The 26,688-nt window shown below is 36.7% G+C and overlaps 3 protein-coding genes across 16 annotated transcripts in view; 2 read left to right on the forward strand and 1 right to left on the reverse strand.

Annotated features, from left to right (window-relative positions):
• The window catches only part of NLG-5 (neuroligin 5), a 317,239-nt gene that overhangs the window by 43,215 nt on the left and 247,336 nt on the right, over positions 1–26,688 (reverse strand). For 7 of the 13 annotated variants that reach the window (XM_076539444.1, XM_076539442.1, XM_076539439.1 and 4 more), the window contains exon 1: positions 65–294. The exons of 5 other annotated variants lie outside the window; for them this stretch is intronic. The gene's annotated coding sequence lies outside the window, so the exon portion shown is untranslated. Of the gene's footprint in view, positions 1–64; positions 295–26,152; positions 26,334–26,401; positions 26,566–26,688 lie in introns of those variants that run through there. One more of the 13 variants, XM_012294050.2, reaches the window with a different exon arrangement.
• On the forward strand, positions 434–8,702 carry LOC105664036 (uncharacterized). 2 transcript variants are annotated; one of them, XM_012296761.2, is made up of 3 exons: positions 434–596; positions 700–775; positions 859–8,702. In XM_012296761.2, exon 3 carries the CDS (start codon positions 870–872, stop codon positions 8,373–8,375), a length of 7,506 nt encoding a protein of 2,501 aa, XP_012152151.1. In that variant the 5' UTR covers positions 434–596; positions 700–775; positions 859–869; the 3' UTR covers positions 8,376–8,702. The 2 variants fall into 2 exon arrangements, with proteins under 2 accessions (XP_012152151.1, XP_076395541.1); XM_076539426.1 differs by having other exon boundaries at positions 862–8,702.
• Positions 12,085–14,408, forward strand: AP-1mu (adaptor protein complex 1, mu subunit). The gene is made up of 2 exons (XM_003700009.3): positions 12,085–12,244; positions 12,525–14,408. Exon 2 carries the CDS (start codon positions 12,542–12,544, stop codon positions 13,808–13,810), a length of 1,269 nt encoding a protein of 422 aa, XP_003700057.1. The 5' UTR covers positions 12,085–12,244; positions 12,525–12,541; the 3' UTR covers positions 13,811–14,408.

A 26,688-nucleotide genomic window follows, 5' to 3' on the forward strand; every position in this document is an offset into this window, starting at 1 on the left:
TATTAGAGGAATATTTTAAGTACGATACTTAATTACTTAATTAAAATAATATTCGTTAACTTACAGCTCGGATATTTTCATATTCTTAAAGTTTTAATAACAAACACTTTTATCAATTATTAATAATTCAAAACAAATCACTTAATCACTGTTGTCGCACAAAATTATTTAAACGAGAGTTATAAACGTAAATAACCTTCGCTTTTGTTTTTACTACTCTGACCAGTTGCAAATTTTTCCACCAAACAAATGTATTGATAAATGTATATTTATAAAAATTGAAATTGGTTTCAATTAATTTTAATAAATTATTCCGTTTTAAAAGACGATCGAACACTTATTATTTGCTATGTAAACATTCTATTTTACTTTTCTTATTTTGACGAGGGTAGTTCATGTAGCACGAGGTTCGCAACACAATAGCGCGAAGAGCTGGTGGGGATAACGGTTACAAGGAAGAAATGCGTTTGCAATAAAGATTATTACATGTGGCTATATGTATTTAATTTTATCATCAGTTTTATAGTTCCTTGATTTTGAAATTTTATTTCTTTGATTCATGTGGACCAGTTGAGCTTTTATAGCATCGTTATACTGTAAGATCAATTTATTTTGCACACGTTTAGTAATTTTTATTTTCTCATGAAAATTTAACCGTTAATATTCAGATACGTAATTCAGTTTTCATCCACACTACAGGTACTTTCTGAAGATTTCTGTGTTATTACGAATTATTACATACCAAAGAGTAAATAAATATTTGTTTTTTATTAAAGTAAGTCTTCCTTTCAAAGATATTTTACTGTTATACTAAAGTTATTTTAATTTCTATCATAGTGAATTTTTTTATTTTAATAGCAGTGTAAATAATGGAGGCTACGAAAGCATCTAAGCAACAGGCTAGTTTTTACCAAAAAACTAAAAAATTTATATCACGTTCCTATGCATCGAAAGAAGAGTTTGCAAGAGAATATATGAAGCTCAACTATGAAAAAGCAAAAGCTGAAGAACTATTTCTTTTGGTTTTTACTGAACTTGAGAAAGCGGTATCACAGGGTAACATTGACCAATTAAAAAGATTAAGCACTTTAGTTGATTACACAAGCGAAATTAAGGATAAAGTAGCATTGAAAGATTATTATGATAATCCTAATAATCCTATTAGAGACACCAATTTAGTTATTTTAGCTTGTAAACAAAATAAACAGGAGATACTGACATATTTATTTGATAGTACTAATAAAATTCTACATAATTTATCAGTGGATATTGGAAGAAGTGCTATATTACCAGGTAATACAGATGAAACTTGCCATAATGCATTTTACTATGCTATACGTTCAGGTAATATTGAGCTCCTTGATACACTAATTAACAAATGGCCAGATAATTATTTTAATTTTCATTCAAATGAATTGGATGAAATTCTCTTGAGAGTTTACAAAGAACTGAAGTTGAAGAATGTACCATTGTCATATGATATAGAAATTTTTGTCGTAGATAAGTTAATAAACCTGCGTTTCTTCTCTGATACTTCTGAACCAGATAATAGTTGTAGGTATGATCTTAATACTATCAAAGAACGGATTGATTTAGTACTTGAAAATATTAATTTGTTAAAAACTGAGTATTCAAACACAGAAAAAGTAGATGAAAAGTTTTTGTTCATTACAAAATTTATTGCACAAAACATTCATACATTAAAACAGCAGTTGAAATCAACTTATGATAGATTACCTTGGGAAGAAATTGAGTTTTGTTTGGTCAGTTTTGTATCTGCTTACACTAAACAACAAGAAATTAATCTGTTTTATTATGCTATATTAAGTAAGAAAAAAATACTAAACCAATTAGAATGTTTTGGAAAGAAGCTTGAAGAGGAAAAAATTAATATAGAAGCAATGGATAGTACTAAAATATCTGATCTTCCAAAATTAACACGACATACAGTTATTGCAAACATTATTAACAATTGTCCTCAGTTTGAAGAATTATATAATGATTATCAACAAATTAGGGATATGTATACTTTAGAGAAAATTAATAATTATGTAAAGTTGGCATTATCAGTCTATTCTTCAGAGATGGAAGGACAGATAATTATAGGAAGAGTCTTACAAGTTATTAGTAATCATTTAAGAAATACTTTGGAATCTCCTAAATTATCTGACACTATAAGTGAACTTCTTCTATTATCATTACCAGAGTATGCAAGAGAAGTTGTTATAGATTTACATGATTCAGAAGCTTGTGTTTATTCACTTTCTCAAAGATTGGAACTTGAAAAAGATGCAGATACTGACTTCTTTGTTGAAATCCAAAATGATATTGAAGAAATTAATGATGTTATTTCTGATATTCTTTGTGACAACAAAATGAAAATGATCAGAATTCTTCTAAAACGAATTGTTAGTAGTCAAAATTTTGACGAAATAAAAGAAGTTATGGCAGAACTTAACAATATCAAATTGGATAAAATGGGTCTAGGAGGTTTTAAAATGAATGACCATGAGAGACTGGAAATCTCGATTCAAGACTTGAGGGACATTATACTTTACAAGACAGATTATGAAAAAGAACTGTTTAATAAAATTAATAGCATAATCAATTTTGCAAGAACTAAATTACATGTACTAGAAACTGACTATATTCAAGGCATTGGATCATTAAGGTTGTTACGTATTGTCTTCAATGATAACAAGATTAACAACAATGTTGCTGAAGGGTTGAAATTCTTTGTTAGTAAAATATTAGAGAATATTGCTCCCGAAATAAAGACTCAAAGTCTTAAAGAAATAGCTGAACTATCAATGAAAATCTTTAACAGTGTTACATCAAGACTAGAAGATGACTATCATATAATGGGTGACGAGATAAAGAAATCATTCCTCGAAATTTTTTATATTGTTGAAATGAGAATAGATGATGTTCACTGGATTAAGGGATTACGTGAAAAGTTAATTGAAGATAGTTACTCTATATCTATGTATGAACAAAGGAAGACATATACTGCAACAGAACAAGAGTGTAATATTCAGCTTAGACTAAAATTAGCTGAGCTGAAAAGCGTTTTAAACAGCAATGCATTGAACAATCGCTTAATTAACACATGTTCTTCCTACAAGGAAGATGACAAGTTACAAGTAGTAATATCAACTCTGGTATTGGATGTAATGTCAATTTTATATAACTCAGAGAATTATTTGGAAGACAATTTACTATTTTTAGACGATGACACTCCTGTATTAACTGGAAAGTGTTTGTATAACTACTTAGCACATGATAATGCCTTAGTTGATATATTACTACTTGACCCATCAATATCTACTATTCTAAATGCAAGAAAACTAAGTACAGAGAATATAATTGGCACTACAAAAAAAATTGGTAATGTTCTCAGAGATGATCCCTCCAAATCAAAAGATAAACTCACTGAAAGTTTAGCTATTATCAATATTCAGAAAAGGATGTTCGATGCATTGGAGGCCGGGAGTTTGGAAGATTTAAAAGATTGTTTGAAACAAGGAGCAGACCTCAATGCCAGAGATTTCAACTTGTGGACTGCATTACATTTTGCTGCTAAAGGACCCTCCCTCGAAGTCATAAAATTTATTCTCGATCATAATTTAAGCGTTAATGTTAAGAATAGCGATAGTCAGAGCCCGTTGCACATTGCCGCTGCATACGACAGAAGAGATATTGTACGGTTTTTTGTAAAAAATACGGATTTATACATTGACAATAAAGACAGCAATGGCAAAACTCCGCTACACATTGCAGCTCAAGATGGTAACACAGATATTGTTGACATTCTACTAAAAAATAATGCTAATCCTAATATTAAAGATGTAGCTGGCTTTTCACCTTTACACTCTGCAGTGAAAAATAACCATATCGATGTTGTTCAGATCTTACTGAAGAGGGAAGTCGACTCTAACGAACTTCTAGGTGGTTTCACTTCACTGCATCTGGCTGCAGAGTATGGTCATCTGGAGATGATTAATTTCTTATTGAAAAATGGGGTGAACATTAACACAAAAAGCGACAAAGGAGCAATAGCGTTACATCCAGCAGCACTAAATGGCCACGTGGAAGTAGTAAATGCTTTAATTTTAAAGGGTACAGATGTCAATGTTAGACTCGAAGATGGCAATACACCTCTACATTATGCTGTAGAAAATGGTCACGAAGAGGTAGCTAACGTCTTATTGAAATATGGAGCTAATACTAACGTTTCCGATAAAGCCGGTAAAAATACACCTTTACATTTAGCAGTAAAAGATAAATATGTGGAGATTGTAAAACTTTTACTGAAGTATAAGGCCAGAGTTAGTGCTGTTAATGCTAAAGGTATGACTCCGCTACATTTTGCAGTACAGAGTGGTCATTTAGAAATAGTCACTATTCTTCTTGAGCATAATGCAAATATTAATGTTAAAGATAACAACAAAGTCACGCCGTTGCACTATGCAGCGGAAAAGGGTTATAAAGAAATTGCTGACCTTTTAATAAAAAACAAAGCTGACGTTAACGCGAAAGATAACAATGGATTTACTCCACTGTACTTGGCTGTTCTGCATGACCACACAGATGTTACTGAATTATTAATAAAATGCAAAGCCGAAGTTAACACCCGAGACAGTAAGAGCTGCACCCCCTTACACTTAGCCGTTATAAACGACAACAGAGATATTATTGATTTCCTAATAAAGAATAAGGCTAGAGTAAATGTTAGGAACAGTCGCAGTGTAACACCGTTGCATACAGCTGCCGCAATTGGTAACAAAGATGTCGTTGATCTTTTGGTCAAGAATAAAGCTGATCTCAATGTGAAATCAAATCTTGGTATCACACCGCTGCATGCTGCTGTCATATACGGACACGAAGACGTTATTCTTCTTCTAACAGAAAGTGGAGCTCAAACCAACTGTATAGCTAAGTTCGGAGTTACAACCTTACAGTCGGCAGTTAAAGGTGGCTATAAGAACGTCGTAAACCTTTTAATCCAAAATAAAGCTGACGTTAATTCTACAGGTCGTACAGATCTTACTCCACTGCACATGGCTGTGGAGTCTAGAAATAAAGAGCTCGTCGAAATTTTAATACGCAACGGGGCCAACGTTAATGTCATGACTAATTATAAAATGACACCGTTGTCTTTCGCTGTTAAACAAAACTGGAAGGAAATCGTTGAAGTTCTCATAGCGAACGGCGCTAACGTTAATGCACTGAACGGTGAAGCTTTATCATTTGCAACTTTCTTCGGTTACAAGGATATTATAGAAATTCTGTTGGAAAACAAGGCTGATATCAACTTACAATTTATGGATAATAAAACACCGTTACATATAGCCGCTATGAAGCGCACCACGGACTTAGTAGAACTTTTACTTGCGAAAGGAGCTGAGGTTAACGCTATCGATAAGAAAGGAGCCACGCCATTGCACTATGCAGCGCGATGCGGTAACGTGGAGATTATTGAACTTTTATTGTCAAACGGCGCTAATGTTAATGCTAATTGTAGCGAAGGTACTCCGTTACATTACGCAGTGTATGAATACGACAGCGTAGATGTTGTTAGGATTCTATTAAATAATGGAGCAGATGTCAGTATTAAAGATCATCAAGATAGAACGCCATTGCAGGTAGCAGTCACACATAACCAGTTAGAATGTGTAAAACTGATGACATTGCAGAGTCAGAAGATAGATATCAATGCCAAGGATAGTGATAGCTGGACAGTGTTGCACAATGCTGCGCAAGAAGGTAATCTAACAATGGTAAAGTACTTAATAGAAGAAGGATGTGATATTAATGCTAGGAACGCTGATGGTTCAATGCCCATACACATTGCTGTTGAAGAGGGTTTCAGAGACATCGTTGAATTCATGCTTAATAATGGTTCCACTGTTCATGATCGTGGAACAAATAATCAAACATTATTGCATTATGCTGCAATGACAAGCCAAATAGGTCTTGCAAAGTACCTGATATCAAAAGGTGCTGATATTAATGCTCAAGATGACAATGGACTGACTCCTATGCACACTGCTGCTCAGTTTGATTATGAAAGGTTCATTGAAATTTTGTTGGAAAATGGTGCAGTTTATAACATCACCGATAAACATCATAGAAAAGTGTCAAGTATGGCTAGTAAGAAAAGACTTATAAGTAGATTAATAGCAACTGAGAAACTGTTTGATGCTGCGAAGCATAATATATATTTGGAAGTAGAGAGGAACATCAAGCTAGGAGCATTTCTTAATGCGAAACATGCTGCATCGAAAGGTTATGATGGGACACCGTTGCATTATGCTGCATGGAAAGGCTATGAAAAAATTGTCAGTATCCTGGTTCAGAATAAAGCCAATCTTAATATAACTGGTAATAAAGGATTTACTCCTTTGCATTATGCTGCTAAGTTTTCTCACATAAAAATTGTCATGTTTTTGTTGTGTAATGGTGCAATACACAATGCTGTGTCAGAAGGAGGAAAAACGCCATTAGACTTTGCTGTAGATAGAAATATAATTAAATTGCTGAATTTGGTGAGTGAATGTTTCCACAATGTTCTAAACGATAACCCCAAAGTTATCATTGACATTAACAAGATAAGAGATCTCAATACAGTGTCAGCAATAATGAATGCTCGCAATAGGGAAAATGAAAGTTTAGTAGTAGTCGCGATGAAAAATAAATTTTCAAAAGTTCAACAGCTGAAAGAAGTAGCGCAACCCGACGTGATCAGAGAGATTGACACAGCCTTACTGTTCTTGTACCAGGAAGATTACATATCATCCCTAAAGATTTTCAAAAACGTGTACGAAAGGAGAAGGAGACTTTTGGGTCCAGATAATCCTGCCACTTTGGACATCCAAGTGTTCATAGCCAAAATATTGTACAAACAAGGAGCTTTTCAAGAGGCTGCGGACATGCTTAACGAGATCTTCCGCAAACAGAAAGAAATGTTTGGATTCGACAACGAGAACACCTTAAGCACAAGGAGTATGTATGCTTTGATTCTTCACAGACAGGGAAAAGACTACGAAGCTTTTAGCATTTTTGAAGAAGTATATGAAAAACAAAAGGAATTACTAGGCCCAGATCACACGGATACTTTAGATACACAGTTCCACATGGCCATTGTATTGGACAAACAAGGAAAGTATGAAGAAGCACTAAAACTGAATAAAGAAGTTTACAAGAAGAGAAAGGAAACACTCGGTGCAAACCATCAGACCACCATATGCACCCAAAACAACATAGCAATGATACTGGGCAACCAAGGCAAATACGAAGAAGCCTTAAAAATGTACAAAATGGTTTACGAGAAGAAGAAAATGGTTTCCGGTGTCAATCACTCCGATACCATAAGAACGTTATTTAATATCGCCGGGGTGCTGCTCAATCAGAAGAAATACGACGAATCTTTGAAGGCTCACCAAGAGATTCTCAATTTGCAGATGAACCTTTTCGGGTCGAACCACCCAGACACCCTGAACACTCAATACAATCTCGCAAACGTACTCTTCGCTCAGAACAAGTGGATCAGTGCGTTCAAAGTCTACGACGAATGCCTCGACAAAAGAATAGCTGTATTCGGACTAAGTCATTCCTCCGTTTTAGACATTATACATAAAATGGAACTGATTAATTTCAGATGCAAACTCGAGGGCTCAAACGCGTCGGAGATTGTCAAGCACGTGCAGACGGACATCAACAACGCTGCCAGCAAAGGAAATATACAAACTCTTCGCGGCTTGTTAACGAACGGAGCTGACGCCAACGACAAGGACACCGAAGGGAGAACTCCGTTGCATTACGCTGTTAGCAACGGACACTTAGACGTTGTAAATATCTTGCTAGAAAGTGGAGCCGACGTTACTCAGGTCACTAAGAAAGGCAACACTGCGTTACACACTGCCACCTCTAAGAATTACAAGGAAATTATCGAAGTTTTGTTACGACGCGTGAGTCGCGAGAAAATGGTTGACTTCGTGAACGCCAAAACGAGCGGCAGCGGTGTAACTTCGCTGCACGTTGCTGCTAAAAATGGCTCCCTGGATATTGTCAAATGTCTGCTCTCCTACGGTGCGGGCTACAACGTCACAAATAAGGACGGCAAAACACCGTGCGACCTTTCCAACAACCAAGACGTTAAGAATCTGCTGCAGCTCATTGACAGAATGTTCAAAGACGTAAAATGTGGCACTGCCGAGGCTATTGACAATCTGAATGTCTTAACTCCTGATGAACTTGTCGCCGTAATAAATGCTCGCGATGAACATGGAAGCACGCTGGTGCAAGCTGCCATATTCAGTAATAAGAGGCACATTGCTGCCAAGTTATTAAAAATGGTACAACTCGAAATGTAGAAATAAACAGTATTAGTCCCTAAGATGATATATTTTTATAAAGTAATATATTTTTATACGAAAGTTTTTATTTCAAAGAATTTTATGTTTCTGATCAGAATGTTTATTTTATTTACTGCGATTTTTCTGTACGTTTATTTTTTTCCTTGTAATCATAAACAATTTAGAGAAACAACTCTGGTAACTCGAGTAAAGATATGCATAATTTTCTGACAAACTTGTAAGACTGTTTAATAAGTTAAATATTTTTGTAACTCTTGTAAAGACAAGGGATTTTAAAATGTAAGTCATTGTTACAGAATAAATATAGCAATGTTAAAAATGTGAGTTAATGTTAAATCTAATGTTAAAATCGTAAAATGTTTATTCGAAGTCCTTTGAAAGGGAAAGCGTTACCGAATAGATCTTTCCGAATATCGAGAGATGTTTGTGACCGAGTCACACATGGGAACGTGGCCAGAGGAATCGAAGTTGCTGCTAATTTAATTTCGAGTCTCAATTATCGGCCGCGACTGACTCCCCTGGCGGCTCTAACTTTCAACCCTCAACGCGCTGCTCCCCGAACAGGGGTGAGTGAACCTGTAACACAGTCCTGTATTCCGCCACTTTATCTTGGGATTGACGTTTCATCCGCAGAAATCGACAGACCGAGAGAACCGACAGGATTGCTCTGTGCCTTCGTGGTCACGTCGGGGAATAAAGCGGGGAAATGAAAGAAACTGCGACAAAACGGAGCGAAACATCGGCGTAACTAGATAGACACCGGGGGGGTTGAGACATGAAATCCGGATCCTGTCACGTGTCGAAAGTTGCGAAATTTCAAGTTCTCTTTTTTTAAATCCTCGACTTTCTAAATTTGAGAACTAATAATACTACAACTAATTAAAAATAGTTAGCTCTATCTATAATTGTCTAATATTTTTTTAGGTACATTTTGCAATTGCACTTTTTCAACAAATCTGCCCATTTCTATTTATACAGGTTAATTCACCGGAACATTCGGTAAAAAAGTGTTAGAGTACAATATTAAAAAGTCAACAGTCCGCGAGATATTTCAAATTCGGAAGTGAGTGTTTGAAGTATTTCATTAATTGCTTTTGCGCTTTTTACGCAAAATGTTTTGAAAAATCGATCTCTGTAAAAAGGGACATACAGCGCATTTGCAATATGCGAAAAAAATATTTTCCGTTTAATTACAACTGTTATATTTTTGCCATCCTGTTCAGTTTTAGTGGGAAATCGATATTTATGAAGGGGAGAAATTTAGTTGAGATAATGAATTTTATAGAATGAACATAATAAATTAATAAAGATTAAGAAGTGAACATAATTCTCGAATTTGATGTCTCTCAAGTCCAATAACTTTCAAATTCCATCACTCTCAAATTTGATATCTCTCAAGGTCCATAACTCTCAAATTCCATTGCTCTCAAGTTCCATCACTCTCAAGTCCCATAACTCTCAAATTCCATCACTCTCAAATTCCATCACTCTCAAGTCCCATCACTCTCAAATTCCATCACTCTCAAGTCCCATCACTCTCAAATTCCATCACTCTCAAATTCCATCACTCTCAAGTCCCATCACTCTCAAATTCCATCACTCTCAAATTCCATCACTCTCAAATTCCATCACTCTCAAGTCCCATCACTCTCAAATTCCATCACTCTCAAGTCCCATCACTCTCAAATTCCATCACTCTCAAATTCCATCACTCTCAAATTCCATCATTCTCAAGTCCCATCACTCTCAAATTTCATCACTCTCAAGTCCCATAACTCTCAAATTCCATCACTCTCAAGTCCCATCACTCTCAAATTCCATCACTCTCAAATTCCATCACTCTCAAGTCCCATCACTCTCAAATTCCATCACTCTCAAATTCCATTATTCTCAAGTCCCATCACTCTCAAATTCCATCACTCTCAAATTTGACATCTCTCAAGTCCCATCCCTCTCAAATTCCATCACTCTCAAATTCCATTACTCTCAAATTCGATATCTCTCAAGTCCCATCCCCCTCAAATTCCATCACTCTCAAATTTGATATCCCTCAAGTCCCATCCCTCTCAAATTCCATCACTCTCAAATTTGATATCCCTCAACTCCCACAACTCTCAAATTCCATAACTCTCAAACTTCATAAAACGAGCAAAATAAATCAATTAAAATTAAAAAGTGAACTATTTATTTGATCATTTTCGCGTCGCATCAAGCGCAAGGCTCTAAATCACGGAGCGGAAGCAAATCGTTTATTTACCATCACCCATTTCCAATACCTATTTCCCCGAACGCAGCGAAATCGCGAGAAAAGAATGGAAGGGGCGCGATAGATTCTAAATGGAAGAGAGAAACAAAGGAAGGACAGAGAAGGAAAGAGGGTTGGAGGGACGAAAGAAAAAGGAGAAAGAAAATGCATTTTCCCGTGGCGGAAGAACTCCTATCCCGTTCCATCGATGATTTGACTTTATAATCGAGCTAGCCTCGTTCAATTACGATGGAATTTCTCGCGGAATTTCGCGCAAACAGCGCCGCGATTCGAGACAATCGAGAACGGACGAGATAAACGATTTCGAAGTTAACGATTAATGGGAGGCGATATTTGCCCTGTACGTCCATCATGGAAATATGTTTACTCGCCACCGAAATTTCTAATTTCACCGGTGGAGATCAGTCTAGCATACCTCGCCATTTTCCTGCATTCTCATCACGTGGTTAATTTAAAATAAAATGGCTGCTCTAAAACTTTTCATACAATATTAAATTCCCACAGAAAAAAGTCTAAATTTTTATTTCGAAATTAAATTCTGAATGAAATTTTTGGATCTTCATTAAAAATTTGTGAAACTCCGATGTTCGATTTTCCCGGGCGGCGATTTTACGCTTTGATCGTAGGAGGTAAATTATGTTTTAATTAAAATTGAAAGGGTCCGATGAACGTTCGCACCGAGTCAGAGAGTGGCAGCTGACAGTGACTAGTTCCACGCCATCTTTGCTTGCTGCTCTCGTTTTAAAAGCTCGCAGTTAAACGAGGTTCAATCACCTTCGGTTCTCTGATACTTTACAACCATCGCGGAGCATAGAACGCCCATCGATGCGCTTTTGTTCAGAACAATTGCCTACTTCGGTGAACTACACTTTTATTACGTAACACCGACGGCCATTGTGCCGTTGGAATTCCCGTCGGAAGTCGTAAATGTGACAGATTCTTCTTCCTTCCTTTTTTTTTTTATCAAACATAATGCTACATCAGTGCCAACTTCTCTTCCTTTGTTGAGAGCGCACGATCTTTCGGTTTGAATGACACATTTTAACCGTATGAGTATAAATTCGATGGTGGGAGATGATGAAAGATGACGGAAAATCAATTTTATAATCGTGTCACAATTTTTTAAAACTATCTTCAAATTTTGAAATTAAAATTATACGAAACTCCAAGTTTATAAATTTTTCAAAACCAAATAATAAACTCATAAAATAAATCAAACTCAATTAATTTTAAATAAAATTAAAGTGTCACAATTATCTAAAATTAAAGATTAACCTAAATTGTTATTCTGTACGATAAAAAATAGACTGAATTGATTTCGGAATTGAGAGAAATAAGTGCTACTAAATACTGCCGTATAAAGTGTTTGAATGCCGCGGAAGAGAGGCGATCGATATCTCGCATGAAGTTGGCAACGCATGCGCTTCGACTGCGCTGAAATCGAAGCAAGTTCAGGGAGGTCCACAGTGGCACTCAGGCAGTTGGGAGGGGAGGGTGAGATTTTTGTCAATAAAGTCTCGTCTTGTCTTTTTATTAAGAAAAATTGTGTTCAATGTAAATAATCAGTGGATTATCACTTTTCGAAAGCTTAGAAGCCTACGTGAGTGCTTATACATTTTACAAATTTTTATTTAAATATCTTTTTTAAACACCTTGACGTTCCTTCGAGTGTCAAATTGTTCCCTACACCTCTTTCCACGATTATTTTAACTCCTGTATCAACATACATTTCACACACTCTATTTCTCCTTTTGCATTGCAATTTTTTATCTTTTCATATTTTTCTGTTTGAAAACATAACCTGTATCCACGCATGATCATAAATGCTTTCCATGAACTTCATTTTACCCAGCTAATAAACAGACTTTATTTCATTGCAGCTTAACACATCTTCAAAATGTCGACCTCTGCGATATACATTTTAGACGTGAAAGGAAAGGTTCTGATTTCACGAAATTATCGTGGGGACATAGAAACTGGTGTCATAGAAAAGTTCATGCCTCTTGTAATGGAACGCGAGGAAGAGGGCAATCTTACTCCCATAATCCAAACTCCTGAATGTACATACGCGTACATAAAGTACAATAATTTGTATATTGTTTCAACCACAAAGAAGAATGCAAACATTTCATTGGTATTTGTATTCCTGCATAAATTGGTACAAGTGATGCAAGAATACTTTAAGGAATTGGAAGAAGAAAGTATACGAGACAATTTTGTGGTCATTTATGAGCTCCTGGATGAGCTGATAGATTTTGGATATCCACAGACTACGGACAGTAAGATTTTACAGGAGTATATTACCCAGGAGGGACACAAACTTGAAATTCAACCTCGCATTCCTATGGCTGTGACCAATGCTGTATCCTGGAGATCAGAGGGTATAAAGTACCGTAAAAATGAAGTTTTCCTTGATGTGATAGAGTCTGTAAATCTTCTGGCAAATGCTAATGGAAACGTATTGAGTTCTGAAATTGTTGGTGCCATAAAAATGAGAGTTTATCTATCAGGAATGCCAGAGTTAAGGCTTGGTCTGAACGATAAGGTTCTATTCGAATCTACAGGGCGTGGAAAGTCCAAATCTGTAGAATTGGAAGATGTCAAGTTCCACCAGTGCGTGAGACTGTCCCGATTTGAAAATGACAGAACAATTTCTTTCATACCTCCCGATGGAGAGTTCGAGCTAATGTCGTACAGATTGAATACTCACGTTAAGCCTCTGATATGGATCGAGTCCGTAATCGAAAGACATGCTCACAGCAGAGTGGAGTACATGATAAAAGCAAGATCACAGTTCAAGCGACGTTCTACAGCCAACAACGTGGAAATTGTGATTCCTGTACCAAACGATGCTGACTCCCCTAAATTCAAAACCACCATTGGCAGTGTCAAGTACTCTCCCGAACAAAGTGCGATAACTTGGTTCATCAAGTCTTTCCCTGGAGGAAAGGAGTATTTAATGAGGGCGCATTTCGGATTGCCATCAGTCGTCGGAGAAGACGTTGAAGGAAAACCACCGATACAAGTTAAATTTGAGATTCCATACTTCACCACTTCCGGTATCCAAGTACGTTATCTGAAAATCATCGAAAAGAGCGGATACCAAGCTCTACCTTGGGTGAGGTACATTACGCAAAACGGAGATTATCAATTGAGGACGAATTAAATTAGTGAAAGACATTTTTAACGGCATTACGATTGAGAAAATGGAAACTAGTCGGTTTGCTACGCTTAGTATGCCGAACGTTAAAACTTTGTAGCTATTTTCATGATCGATTGTGATCTATATAAGAAACCAATAACTATAGAATAAATACGAATTACTGTTTACAGTATTCCTTGACATTGATATTCGTTTAACCTTTCAATTTAAATGTGCCCTACTATCATTTTATACGTGTAAATGCATTAATTCTGTTTTTAGATACTTTTATAATAATTTCTCTCCGCGACAGCGGAACTGCAATGTACTTAATTTATTTACGTCTCTTTCTGCGTTACTGACGAGACAAATTGTACGTTCCATATACAGGGATTATTATAACGTTCATCATAATTCGATATACATAAAAGATTGTAAATATATTGAAAATCACTCTATATCGGTATTTTCATGGAATTGTTAACGAATTACTAATTATTTAAGCTCCATTAGTATTACATCAGAATTACTGTTCGAAGACGAATAACGATACTGTTTTAATTGTACACAATGTATTATCTTAAGACATTGAAGAGGTGTATTAAATTTTTCATAGAAATTACATGTGCCTTCTTTATTACCCTGATTCTTTTTTTCAAATATTTTACAATTTTTTTTTCGATTATTATGAATGTACTTTGGGTAGATACAAGATAACGTAGCCAGCGCTACATCATATTACACGAAACAATTTCGAGATAAATTTCCGTGGAACGCCATTTGAAAGTACTTAAAGTAATAATTTGCCGACCATTATCTCCGAAATCCACTTCCCACAAACATAGTAGAACACAGTGGCGCGTTAAAATTATTCAAAAATATTTTATCCAGACCACGATAACCGCGACAATTTCCGCTAACCAGGCTTCGTTATCACGTCCAACCACGTGTCTAATACATAGCGTGTTACCGCGTAACGAGACTGTTTAAAACTGCTTTCGAATTCCGGGCACAGGAAACCGAGATGAAAAATGAAGAACCGAGGTGTTCGGTTAAAAAAAAAAAGAATAAATATAAAGGGATCTGCGCGAACGGGAATGGTCTATCTGGATAGGAACAGTCTCTCGATAGTGTCTCTCCCTTTTTTATTTCACCCTCTCTTCGATCCACTTGCACGTTCTATGGTCGATGCGTTTCGAAATTCCTTGCAGGACCAGCAATTTCCATAAAATTATTACGCGCCGCTGTATGCGGCCCGGAAATTTGCATAGCATGACCGTGTCGTTGCCGGGCGAATAAAAAGAGGCCCGGACTGCGTTTCGCTCTAATCGGGTTCCTGCGATTCATATACTATATATATCTCACAGAATATTTACCATTTTTCCGATAGCGTGCTCGGGGAAAATCGCTTTCTTGCATGGGTAAGTAAACTTGTTAATTTTATGGGGTGAAATGATTTATTTTTGGAAGTTTGAGATATAGGGATTTGTGGATTTGTTATTTTCGAGTTTTAGAAGGCTTAATTGTTGGGAGTTTCAAATTGGGAATTTAAGGGGTTTTTACTTTTGAGAAGGATCGAATTTTACAACTTTCAAATTTTATAATTTTCAAGTTCCATTACAATCAAATTTGATATCTCGCAAGTCCCATCACTCTCAAGTCCCATAACTCTCAAGTTCCATCACTCTCAAATTCCATCACTCTCAAGTCCCATCACTTTCCAATTCCATCACTCTCAAATTCCATCACTCTCAAGTTCCATCACTCTCAAGTCCCATCACTCTCCAATTCCATCACTCTCAAATTCCATCACTCTCAAGTCCCATCACTCTCAAATTCCATCACTCTCAAATTCCATCACTCTCAAGTTCCATCACTCTCCAATTCCATCACTCTCAAGTCCCATCACTCTCAAGTTCCATCACTCTCAAGTCCCATCACTCTCCAATTCCATCCCTCACAAATTTGATATCTGTCAAGTCCCATCCCTCTCAAATTCCATCACACTCAAATCTGATATCTCCCAAATTTAAAAGTTCTCAAATTTGACATCTCCAAATTCCACATCTCTCAAATTCCACCCTTCCCAAATTCCAAAATTCCACCTTCCCAACTCCCCAATATCTCAAAACCCCAAATTCCCAAAGTCCCAACCCCTCAATATTCTCAAAATCCCCAAAATATCCAACCTTGCAATTCGCAATATCTCAAAATTCCACTCCTCAAATGCACCACCAAAGTTCATCACCCGCAAGAAACTTCATCGTCGAAAATCAGTTCGTACATCGCAGACTAAGTTTCTAATTTCGCCCCATGTTTTATCATATCCTGTACACGGAAACATCGTCGTACACTTGTATCCCGGTCTTAGAACCGAGATCTGATCAATAAAGGGTCAATGTATCCTCTCTGCAAGTTGTCCGCGAGCAACGGCAATTTTCAGCTTATCGGATCTCTGGGAGATGCTTGAAAAGCTATATATAAATACTTTATTACCCCGACATCGGTAATTTATAGTTAGCAGGCATTATCGTGGCGTCGTGGTATCGATGTTCGCCATAAATTTCGTCACGGCTTCTTTTGCAACGTTGTTTCGCGGAGGTAAAAGTGGGGGCGATATTTTTCGTTCGGCGTAGCTAATTAACGAAAACGAAAGCAATTTATTTCCCGCCGGTGTGTACACGCGCGCGTGCATTTAAATTAACGTTAGCAAAGCATGATTACCCTTCTCGTGCCTGTTAATACACAGTGTGTATACCACGCTCGAGAAAAAAAGGATACAAAGGCGGAGAGCAATCTGAAATCCATTAAGGGTTGCAAATTATTAGAGCGGAACGAGTCTTTCGCTTTTCTCTCTTTTTCTTTCCTGCTTGATTTCCTTTTTTCAGGCAAATGACTGCTTGTTGCGCCGGGAAATTGTTCCCCTTTCGATGCTTTAATTCGAACATTCTTTATTATTTACCTCCGTGATTCGATGAATTTTTTTGTTGAAAAATATTTTTTTATTTAACGCCCGCCCTTGTTTTTTACCTTTAATAACTTATTTGCACGATCGCGTTTTGCTATACTGAAATATGTACCGGCGTATAATTCGTACAAAGAATTATTACCTTTTTATTGTTTCAAACGTGTCGGGGTTATAAACATGTACGGTTATTACTTTTGGATAAAATATTACCTCCGGAGTATAAAAACTTCGGGGGAATTTATATCAGACGTGGAATTATTGTTCGGTGTTTGCGTTAAAAAATGAATCATTTGATTCGGATTTGGAATCGATGACAAAATATACTTTCCTTCCGGTTAGTACATCATGGGGATTTATAGTGTTTCGGTTGTTGTATTCAATTTTAATTAATTTATAAATGCGTCGTTTTTTAACATATGTATCAATGTTCACAAAAAGTTGAGATTATGTATGTAGCTCAAATAATGTTCACATAAAATTGAGGTTATGTATGTAGCTCAAACAATGTTCATATAAAATTGAGGTTAAGTATGTTGCTCTAATAATGTTCTCATAAAATTGAGGTTAAGTATGTTTCTCAAACAATGTTCATAGAAAGATCAGGTTAATGTAATGTTCAGATGAAATAAAAATTTGAGAACAAATGTATCTTTTCCCAAGATCTGAATTATTTTTAAGAATCAAAGTATGTAGCAACCAAGAGTTGCTTAGCAACAGAGTTGCCTAACAACAGAGTTTCCTAACAACCAAGAATTGCCTAGCAACAGAGTTGCCTAACAACAGTGTTGCCTAGCAACCAAGAGTACATGGTGTAAGAATATATTTAAAAATTAGGAAATTAGGAAAATTGAAAAGCTCACAAATATAATTCTCAAGCAGTACGAACCTCAAATAAAATTCCATAATTCATTATTGATATTCTTAAATCTCAATCAATCCAAAACAATCTTTCTACTCCGAGACTTTTTATCCAGTTAATCGCGGCATTTCAAGAACGACAACTAAATTTCCAAGTCGCAAGAATTTCGCTGTCGCGCAGAGCCAAGGGAGACGAAACTTTGGATACCTTTTTTCCGCGTGTACTTTAAGTCGCATTTTTATTCGACCATTCCCTACGTATCCAGTCGAGTTGACAGCAGCTATATATTTCCCAGCGAAGTTTTAATATCCTGCGGCTGAGATGTCTCACCGTTCTCCCGTGGATTTCGCGACAGGATCTCGGATGCAACTTTAAATCGGCCTCGCCAGAATTTCTCGAATCCCTCGCACGGTGGCGACCGATCGAGGAGCCTGAGCTCCTCAGGGAACACCGTCTAGGGAATCCTCTGAAAGGGTTGCATGCATCCCCATTACTCGTTGGCCGGCTCTTTCAAGGATTTCCAGGATCAATCGTCCAATTTCTCGCTGAAATTCGAACTGGAGTACTTGGATCACGTTTCGCGTTTATTAACCTTGCTACGATTTTTCATGGCGTTATACCATAGGGTGGAACAATTTCCTAATTTCCCAACTTCCAAATTTCCAAATTACCTAATTCCCCGATTCCCTAATTCTCCAATTTCTAAATTTCCCAATTTCTAAATTCCCCGATTTCCTAATTCCCCAATTTTTAAATTCCCCGATTTCCTAATTCCCCAATTTCTAAATTCCCTGATTCTCTAATTCTCTGATTCCCTAATGCCCCGATTCCTTAATTCCCCGGTTCCCTAATTCCCCAATTTCCTAATTTCCCAACCTCCTAATTCCCCAACTTCCTAATTTCCTATTCCCTAAATTCCTATGTCTTCAACCTCTTAAGTCCCTAATTTAAAAAATTTCTAAATCCCTAAATTCCTAAACTACCAAACCCCTAAATTCCTAAATTCCTAAGTCGCTAAATCCCCAAATCCCCAAATCCTCGAATCCCTAAATTCTACACGTAGTAAAGATCAGTACGTCTCTAACTAAGAGATAAGGGAAGCAGAGACAATTGCATCTCTCAGAGAAGCCGAAGCGTCAGTAATTAACCGTTATCAGATAGCAGATAATTAGAAGCCTCATTAAGAACTTAGGAGATAAACAAATCGAGTGACCGTTTAATTAAACCGTAAGGTAAATAAACATTCGTTAACAATAATTGAACGTCGTCGAACGAGCAGAGGTAAAGGAACAAGAAACGAGGGTCGTAATTAAATAAAAGTACAGCAGAAATTACAAATGAAAATTTTAATTGAACGTACCGCGATACACGTACGAGGTACGTATGGTGATAAACATCGCGAGACGGCGAAATGAATTAGCATGCCATTTCGGGGATTAATTTCTCGTGGGTGAGGGAGAAAGTGGATGGAAACCGAGCCGTATCAAGCAATCCCGTTAAATTCCGGGATTCATTGAATTACAGAAATATGAATCGTAAAACCGGCGAATAACTTCCGACCTGACTGGCGTACATTCACGGAAATACGTTCCGGAGGAGTTTGCCATTCGTAATTCAACCGGAGTTTATGCTTCTTGTGTACAAAGTGTTGGCTCGAAGTTACAGCGCAGAAATAAGTATACAAAGTTATGAATCCTGAAAGTCATCCGTAGCCGAACGGGTATGTAAGTGACGGGGAGATGCGTTTCGAAATGTTTGATTATTTATCGATATATCGTTTTAATCAAAATTCAGATACTATTCGTGAGATACTTTTGTAATGTTTATTTTGCATGTTGAGAAATTGTATACTATACTTGTACATATGTGCACATATGTGGATGTATGTCTGCATGCATGTATGTATATGCAAGTATGCAGTTCTTTGCGCAGGTATATGTAGTTACATGCATCTACAAGTACATGCAATTATAGTAATCTGTAATCATACGCAAATGTATGTAGGTATGTGTGATCATATGTGCTCATATGTAGTCATTAGTAGTCATATGCACTCATATGCAGGTACATGAATTATGCAGTTGTATGCAGGTATATGTAATTATATTCACATGTAGTTATGTCCATTCATATACAGATATATTCAATTACGTGCAGATGCATGCAGGTGTGATCATATATGTTCATATGTAGTCATATGTAGTCATATGCACTCATATGCAGGTACATGAATTATACAGTTGCATGCAGGTATATGCAATTATATTCACAAGTAGCTATGTCCATTCATATGAAGATATATGCAATTATACAGTCGTATGCATGTATGATCATATGTGTTCATATGTGGTTTCATACATGCATGTGTAGGTGCATGAATCATATACAGTTGTATGCTGGAAAATATAATTATATGTATTCACATGTAATGTTTATTCATGTGCAGATTTATGCAACGATGTGCAGTTGTATGCAGATATATGTGATCATATGTGCTCATATGTAGTTTCATACATGCATGTGTAGGTATATGAATCATATACAGTTGTATGCAGGTAAATATAATTATATGTATTCACATGTAATGTTCATTCATGTGCAGATTTATGCAATGATGTGCAGTTGTACGCAGATGTATGTGATCATATGTGCTCATATGTAGTTTCATACATGCATGTGCAGGTATATGAATCATATACAGTTGTATGCAGGTAAGTATAATTATATGTATTCACATGCAATGTTCATTCATGTGCAGATTTATGCAATGATGTGCAGTTGTATGCAGATGTATGTGATCACATGTGCTCATATGTAGTTTCAAATATTCATATGCAGATACATGTGACTATACAGTGGTATGTACAGTATATTGAATAACTACAATAATTATAGCCACCAGAACAGTAAAACATTTCACATATCTAATAAATACTACATCACTGTAACGACACATCCATAATCTCCAAACCGAGATCAAATATCCGAATTTACCGAACCCACTATGTGAACCGTCAATAAATCTCGATTACCGCTCCCCTTTTAATCTCCCAAAATTTCCAGAGAAACGGAATCCTCTTTTTACGGAAAAACGACAGATTCCCGTGTAAAAATGCACGCGAACGACACGGTTGAATTCTCCGGCTCGTTATCGATCGATAGTCGGAGGTGGCACCGGTGCGCCGGTGGTCGCGTAAAACCGAAGAAAAGCGAGCCGTGGCTCCGTTCGAACCGAGATTCACGAATTACTCGGATTTCCGGGAAAAAGCACCGTTTACCAGAGTCATTTGGGAACAGGCGTGGCCGCAAATCGCGATTCCCGTGATTTATCCTTACACCGATCTTACGGGCTAAAAAAAAATATACGCCTGCTGTTTGACTTCGACGTTGACAAGAACGGCAAAACGACGATCACGGTTTTTCGACGATCGTGGAATCTGTCATTGGATCCCAGCCAATCCCCGGTTTCAACCCTTCTGATTCTTATCGAACTGCTCGCAAATTACGTTAGCTTACGGGAATTTGCGTTCTTTAGATGGTTCCATTATTTGTTAACCTCTTTTGGAAATTCGAGAATTGGGAAATTTTTAAAAATTTTACGAATAATGTACGAAACAAGAGACTCATAGGCTCATCGTCACTAGGTGGCGCAGAAGTCCGAGACTTTCTCGCTAGTACTCATATACCCTCACGTCTAAAGCGCCTTACTGAGTCCACTAGCAGATCCACCTATTTTCTACAATTCCACCTTTTAGCGAAACCGCCAAAATATAAACTCATCCTAACAAAAGATAAGGTTTTAGAAATTTAGAAACTGAGAAATGTAGAAATGTAGAAATTTGAAGATGTAAAAATTTGAAAATGTACAAGAAACCTCATATCACAGAATCTCTAAAACCTACAAATCCCCAACCACATAAATTAATAAACCTACCAACTCCAAAACTCCAAAAACTAAAAACCTCCACCTAAAAACTACCTCCACAACTCCACAAAATTCACTAATATACTTAAAACCTCAAAAAATCTCCAGCAAAAGTTACATTTAAAAATCGCTCTCAAAACATGGTAGAAATTTAAGAGTATACATTACCTTTTCATTAAAATTTCATTGAAATCAGGATGTATAAAAAAGAGAAACAAACATGAAGAACGATGACAAAATTAAAAGTAACAAACCATGAAATATATAATTTAGAGGATACGTTCAGGAGGTTAATTACCACCGAAAAGCGGTGCTGGCCGTGTTTCGTAAGGGGTCGCGAAAAACTCGACTGTAATCGAGTGGCTGCAAAATTAGGAAGAGGTCCGTTTCTTTGGCCGAGTTTGAAAGAACGTAATCCTTTTTTCTGTCGAGTACTTTCAAGCGTGGAAACTTTCGTTTCTTCCGGAGTCACTGACGGAAAAGGCCGAAAATTTCTTTGCTTTTCGCTTTTTGGAAAGATTCTTACATTGGCGTAATTAGGACTCTTTTTAGGACGAGTCAGGATTTATAGAATTATTTGCGGATTTTAGGGAATTCTTGGACATTTTTTGGGGTTTTGGAAGGTTAGATATTTTGGATTTGGAGATTTGAGAATTGGGGGATTTTTGGGGATAGTTGAGAGTGGTTGGGGATTTAACAATTTGGGGAATTTTAGTGTTTCAGGGATTTGGGGAATTAGGAAATTTAGAATGGGGGTTTGGGGAGTGGGGAATTAGGGAATTGGGGAATTAGGAAATTGGGAAATTGAGAAATTGGGGAATTAGGGAATAGGGGAATTAGGAAATTGGGGAATTAGGAAATCGGGGAATTGGAGAATCGGGGAATTAGGAAATCGGGGAATTAGAAAATTGGGAAATTTGGAAATTGGGGAATTAGGGAATCGGGGAATTAGAAAATTGGGAAATTGGGGAATTAGCGAATCGGGGAATTAGGAAATTGGGGAATTAGGGAAGCGGGGAATTAGCGAATCCGGGAATTAGGAAATTGGGGAATTAGGAAATTGAGGAATTGGAGAATCGGGGAATTAGGAAATCGGGGAATTAGAAAATTGGGGAATTTGGAAATTGGGGAATCGGGGAATTAGGAAATTGGGAAATTTAGAAATTGGGGAATTAGCGAATCGGGGAATTAGGAAATTGGGGAATTAGGGAAGCGGGGAATTAGCGAATCCGGGAATTAGGAAATTGGAGAATTAGGTAAGCGGGGAATTAGGAAATTGCGAAATTTAAAAATTGGGAAATTTAGAAATTGGTGAATTTGGAAATGGGGAATTAGAAAATTGGGGATTTATCAAATATCATCTTGAGAATTTAGAAATCTGTAAACTGAAAATTTAACTACTCAGAAATTTATCAATTTGGAACCTTGAAACCCTAAAAATTTAACAAAATTAAAAAAATAGAGTTCATTAAATTTACAAAATTAAACTTAAAAATATTCTAATTCAACCTTCCAAATAACCCCTATAAATTGCTAAATATTGAACTCTGAAACCGTACACGAGAATTCCGAAGAATATAAATTTCAGAGACGTCGATATTTCCCCTAGACCGTATCGAGTTACGCCAATGGATTCTGGTGATTCCAGATCTCGCTCGGAGAAAACCGCTGGCTCGTTTCTCTGCGATTTTACAAGCCCAAGCACGCGTGTATTAAAGTTCTTTCATGCCGTGTTTCAAGGCGCGGGTTTCAGGCCAACAGTTGAAAGTTAAACGTGTGCGGGTTTTTTATTTAACGCGAAGCCTGTGGCGAAACGTGTCCCTCAAGAACGCGTCTATGCGAAAAAAAATGAGCGTCGCTTAATTTACGCGCTGTCTGACGCTTTGACTACACCTCGACGTTGTCCCAGTTCGTTTAGTTTAACTCTGAAAGCGAAACGACCGGGGAAACGAGTGTTTAGCCCTTTAAAGAATCGACAAAAAAATCGACTATTAACCCTTTTTGCTTATAGGTTTGCTCGAATGGGTGCTTTCAAAGCTTCCTAGAAAATTAACAAACGGTTGAACCAACTGGTAACCAAAATTAGTCGAAAATATGTTTATAACATTTTCAATATGTTGTTAGAATGAATCTAGAACTTTGATGAATTAAAAAAATATTACAGAGCCTTACAGTGACAAAGGTGTCTCAAATGCTATACGGTATAAATATTTCCTACCGTTTCCCTTATTAAGGGTGCACCGCCAGGGATAACCGCGCAGTTACAGAAACCCTACGAACGCTATCATGAGGTTATCACACGGTACCCGGCGAAAGATACACAAGAGACAGAAATGTAACCGGTTTTATCACTCGCCGTATATAACCCGGTGCACCGAGGGAGAAAAAACACATTCCCACGATCATAATGCTATTTGCATGCAGGAATTGAAATGTTAAAATGCAAATGACTGGCTGCAAATCAAGGACGGTGCAACAGATTTTTCGCGCTTGCAATTAGAAGACACGATTCCCTCATCGAAGCTTTTGTCGACAAATGAACGATTTCACGGACAAGATTATGAAGATTAATATTCATGACAGAGTGATGAAGTTATTCAGAAATTTTTAGAAGTTACTGGGAGATTTGTGGGTGTATTGTAAATAATTTTAGGTTATGAGATGATGGATTTGGAATTTTCACCTCATTTTATGAAAGTGTCGTATCTTTTAAGTGTTATAATTATTTTTAGTGTCATTTACAGTTTGCTTCATTTTACAAATCTAGGGATTTTAAGCATCAGAGTGTGTCACGAGATAGACTCAAAATAAACAGACTGAGTACAAGGTTTGAAGTCTAAGATAAAGTTACAGTCATATGTGATGAATAAAATTAATGAATATTTTTATCGAATGTATCAAAGGTTAAATCAAGAGTGACGCCGTTTGTACAGCGTCAGTAATGTCGTCGCAACGCAACCACGGACATGGGGGAAATGCAAATAGAGAGCAGTTTGGAGACGTCGGTGTCCTTTCGATGTTAAGCTCGCGGGTTAATGCATTCGAGTATCGTCGCGTTGCTATACACGCGCGTATATGCAAATACGTGGCAAAGAGGCCTCTACGCAACACGCGGAACGCAGCGCCGTCAATCCCCTGATTGTCGGCGTCCCGACGCCCGTTATGGAAATAAATGCGTCGACGTATACCGCGGTACTCAGACACAGATCAACTGATAATAATTCACGGCTAATAAGCTTAAAATTCCAGTTAAACCGAACGTCGATCCGTCACTGAAGAGCGCTATTAGAAACTTGGAACTTTTAATCATCAGCAATAAACAATATTAATTGCTGATATAAATTCTAAAATGATACTCAAATATTAAAAGACTAATACTAACATAGACTAAGACAAAAACTGATAACAATTTTTTATATAGAGAACTAAAACTCAAATTTTAATATAGAGGAGCTAATATGCAAATTTTAATATAGAAGAACTAATATGTAAATTTTAATATAGAAGAACTAATATGTAAATTTTAATATAGAAGAACTAATATGTAAATTTTAATATAGAAGAACTAATATTCAAGTTTGAATACAGATAATATTTAAATTCTAATACAGAGGTTATAATAAATAACAGAATTCAGTATATTAATTATGGAATCGGTTATCCGGGATATTTGTGTACCGCGACTATCAATTGCATTTGACGAGCGTTATTAAAAAATAAACGTCGATGCAGTTAAAATAAACCTGGCCCGAATCTAATAACGTTTGCAACGTTGGACGGAATCATTTATTTCCATTATCGTCACGGTCGATTAGTGGGAATTCCATCCAGGTCAGGTTAGTTATTACAGGAACGCTGTCAGATAATCGAACTTCAGATAAATGCAGCGGCAGCCTGCTATGTACGTACCAACGTATATTTGCATGCGTGTAAACGCCGACAAATTACCCACGCTCGAATAATGTGTCGGTCCACGTTAAACATGGGAATTGCGGTAGGATCTAGCTTGCACTAAATTCGCTAATAACCATCAGTATTCTATTGACACTTCGATTTATCGATTTACGCTCGTTTTTTAACGCCCTTGTCGATGGAAAAAGCCTGTTGCTCAAGTTGTCGATTCATACTCTCTCTTAATAAATAGTTACACTCGATATTTACCTGTCTACACCTTTTAACACAACAAAAGTCTTAACACAACAAAAATCTTAATAGAACAAAAATATAAATCTTAACACAATAAAAATCTTAACACATAAAAAATCTTAATACAACAAAAATATAAATCTTAACATAATAAATATGTATGTTAAAATATATGAAATAAATAAGCTAAAAATCAGGTTGATTAACTACCCGAAAATTTTGAGGTTAAGTTCGAAAGTTCAGTAAATGACTTACATCAGTTTTAGGAAGTTATGCAAGAATTTTTGATATAATCGATTAAAATGAGTACTCTCGGCCGACGTATGGTTAAGAAGGGTTCAACCTGATCTTTGGTAAAGTTTCATGGGAGAAAGTACGCCGGTTAAACGCATTATCAGAGGCACTCGGAAGCGGCGGTAATTAAATAGAGTGACGTAGTCGGGACTTTGCACGAAGGTTGAAGCTTACCAGGCTGAGGGTCGACGAACCGCGTTGCTTTCGTTGCACTTGAATGCATTAGCTCAGCTTAAAGTCAAGGCGACGACGTCTCTTTGCATTTGCATTTACTGCAGTGCCCGCACGCATTTGCATTTAGTTACGAATCATTTGCCGCCCGGCCACCAACATCTTTGTCGCATTCGACAAAGTCCTAGAACACGAACTGTCAGTAACGACAAACTTCAGGGCTTTTAAAAAGAACCGGAAAGTAGTGCAAACCTCTTTGTTCCGGTGCTCGTGAACATTCCGATTTACGGACCTTTGATTTTTCCAGCATTATATAAATTTCGGATTTTCTTGCCTTCTTCTCGGGAGTTTACACTTTGCCGATTGTCGACGGAACTGCTTTCGCCACCAGTTGTTCCTTTTTATGTACGTAATGTCTACGGAGATATTTTTGTAAATTTCTTGTATATACCATCATAAATTATTTATTAACATAGATTATATTAATAGTTACACTAATTGGGAACTTTAGGTATAATTGATTTCGAATTTCAAACATC

The sequence above is a fragment of the Megachile rotundata genome, chromosome 14 (assembly GCF_050947335.1).
Source record: "Megachile rotundata isolate GNS110a chromosome 14, iyMegRotu1, whole genome shotgun sequence".
Classification (NCBI taxonomy): Eukaryota; Metazoa; Arthropoda; class Insecta; order Hymenoptera; family Megachilidae; genus Megachile; species Megachile rotundata.

Excerpts from the sequence above, each read along its gene's own strand:
- LOC105664036 (XM_012296761.2), top strand. The coding sequence starts at position 870 with ATGGAGGCTACGAAAGCATCTAAGCAACAGGCTAGTTTTTACCAAAAA.
- AP-1mu (XM_003700009.3), top strand. The coding sequence starts at position 12,542 with ATGTCGACCTCTGCGATATACATTTTAGACGTGAAAGGAAAGGTTCTG.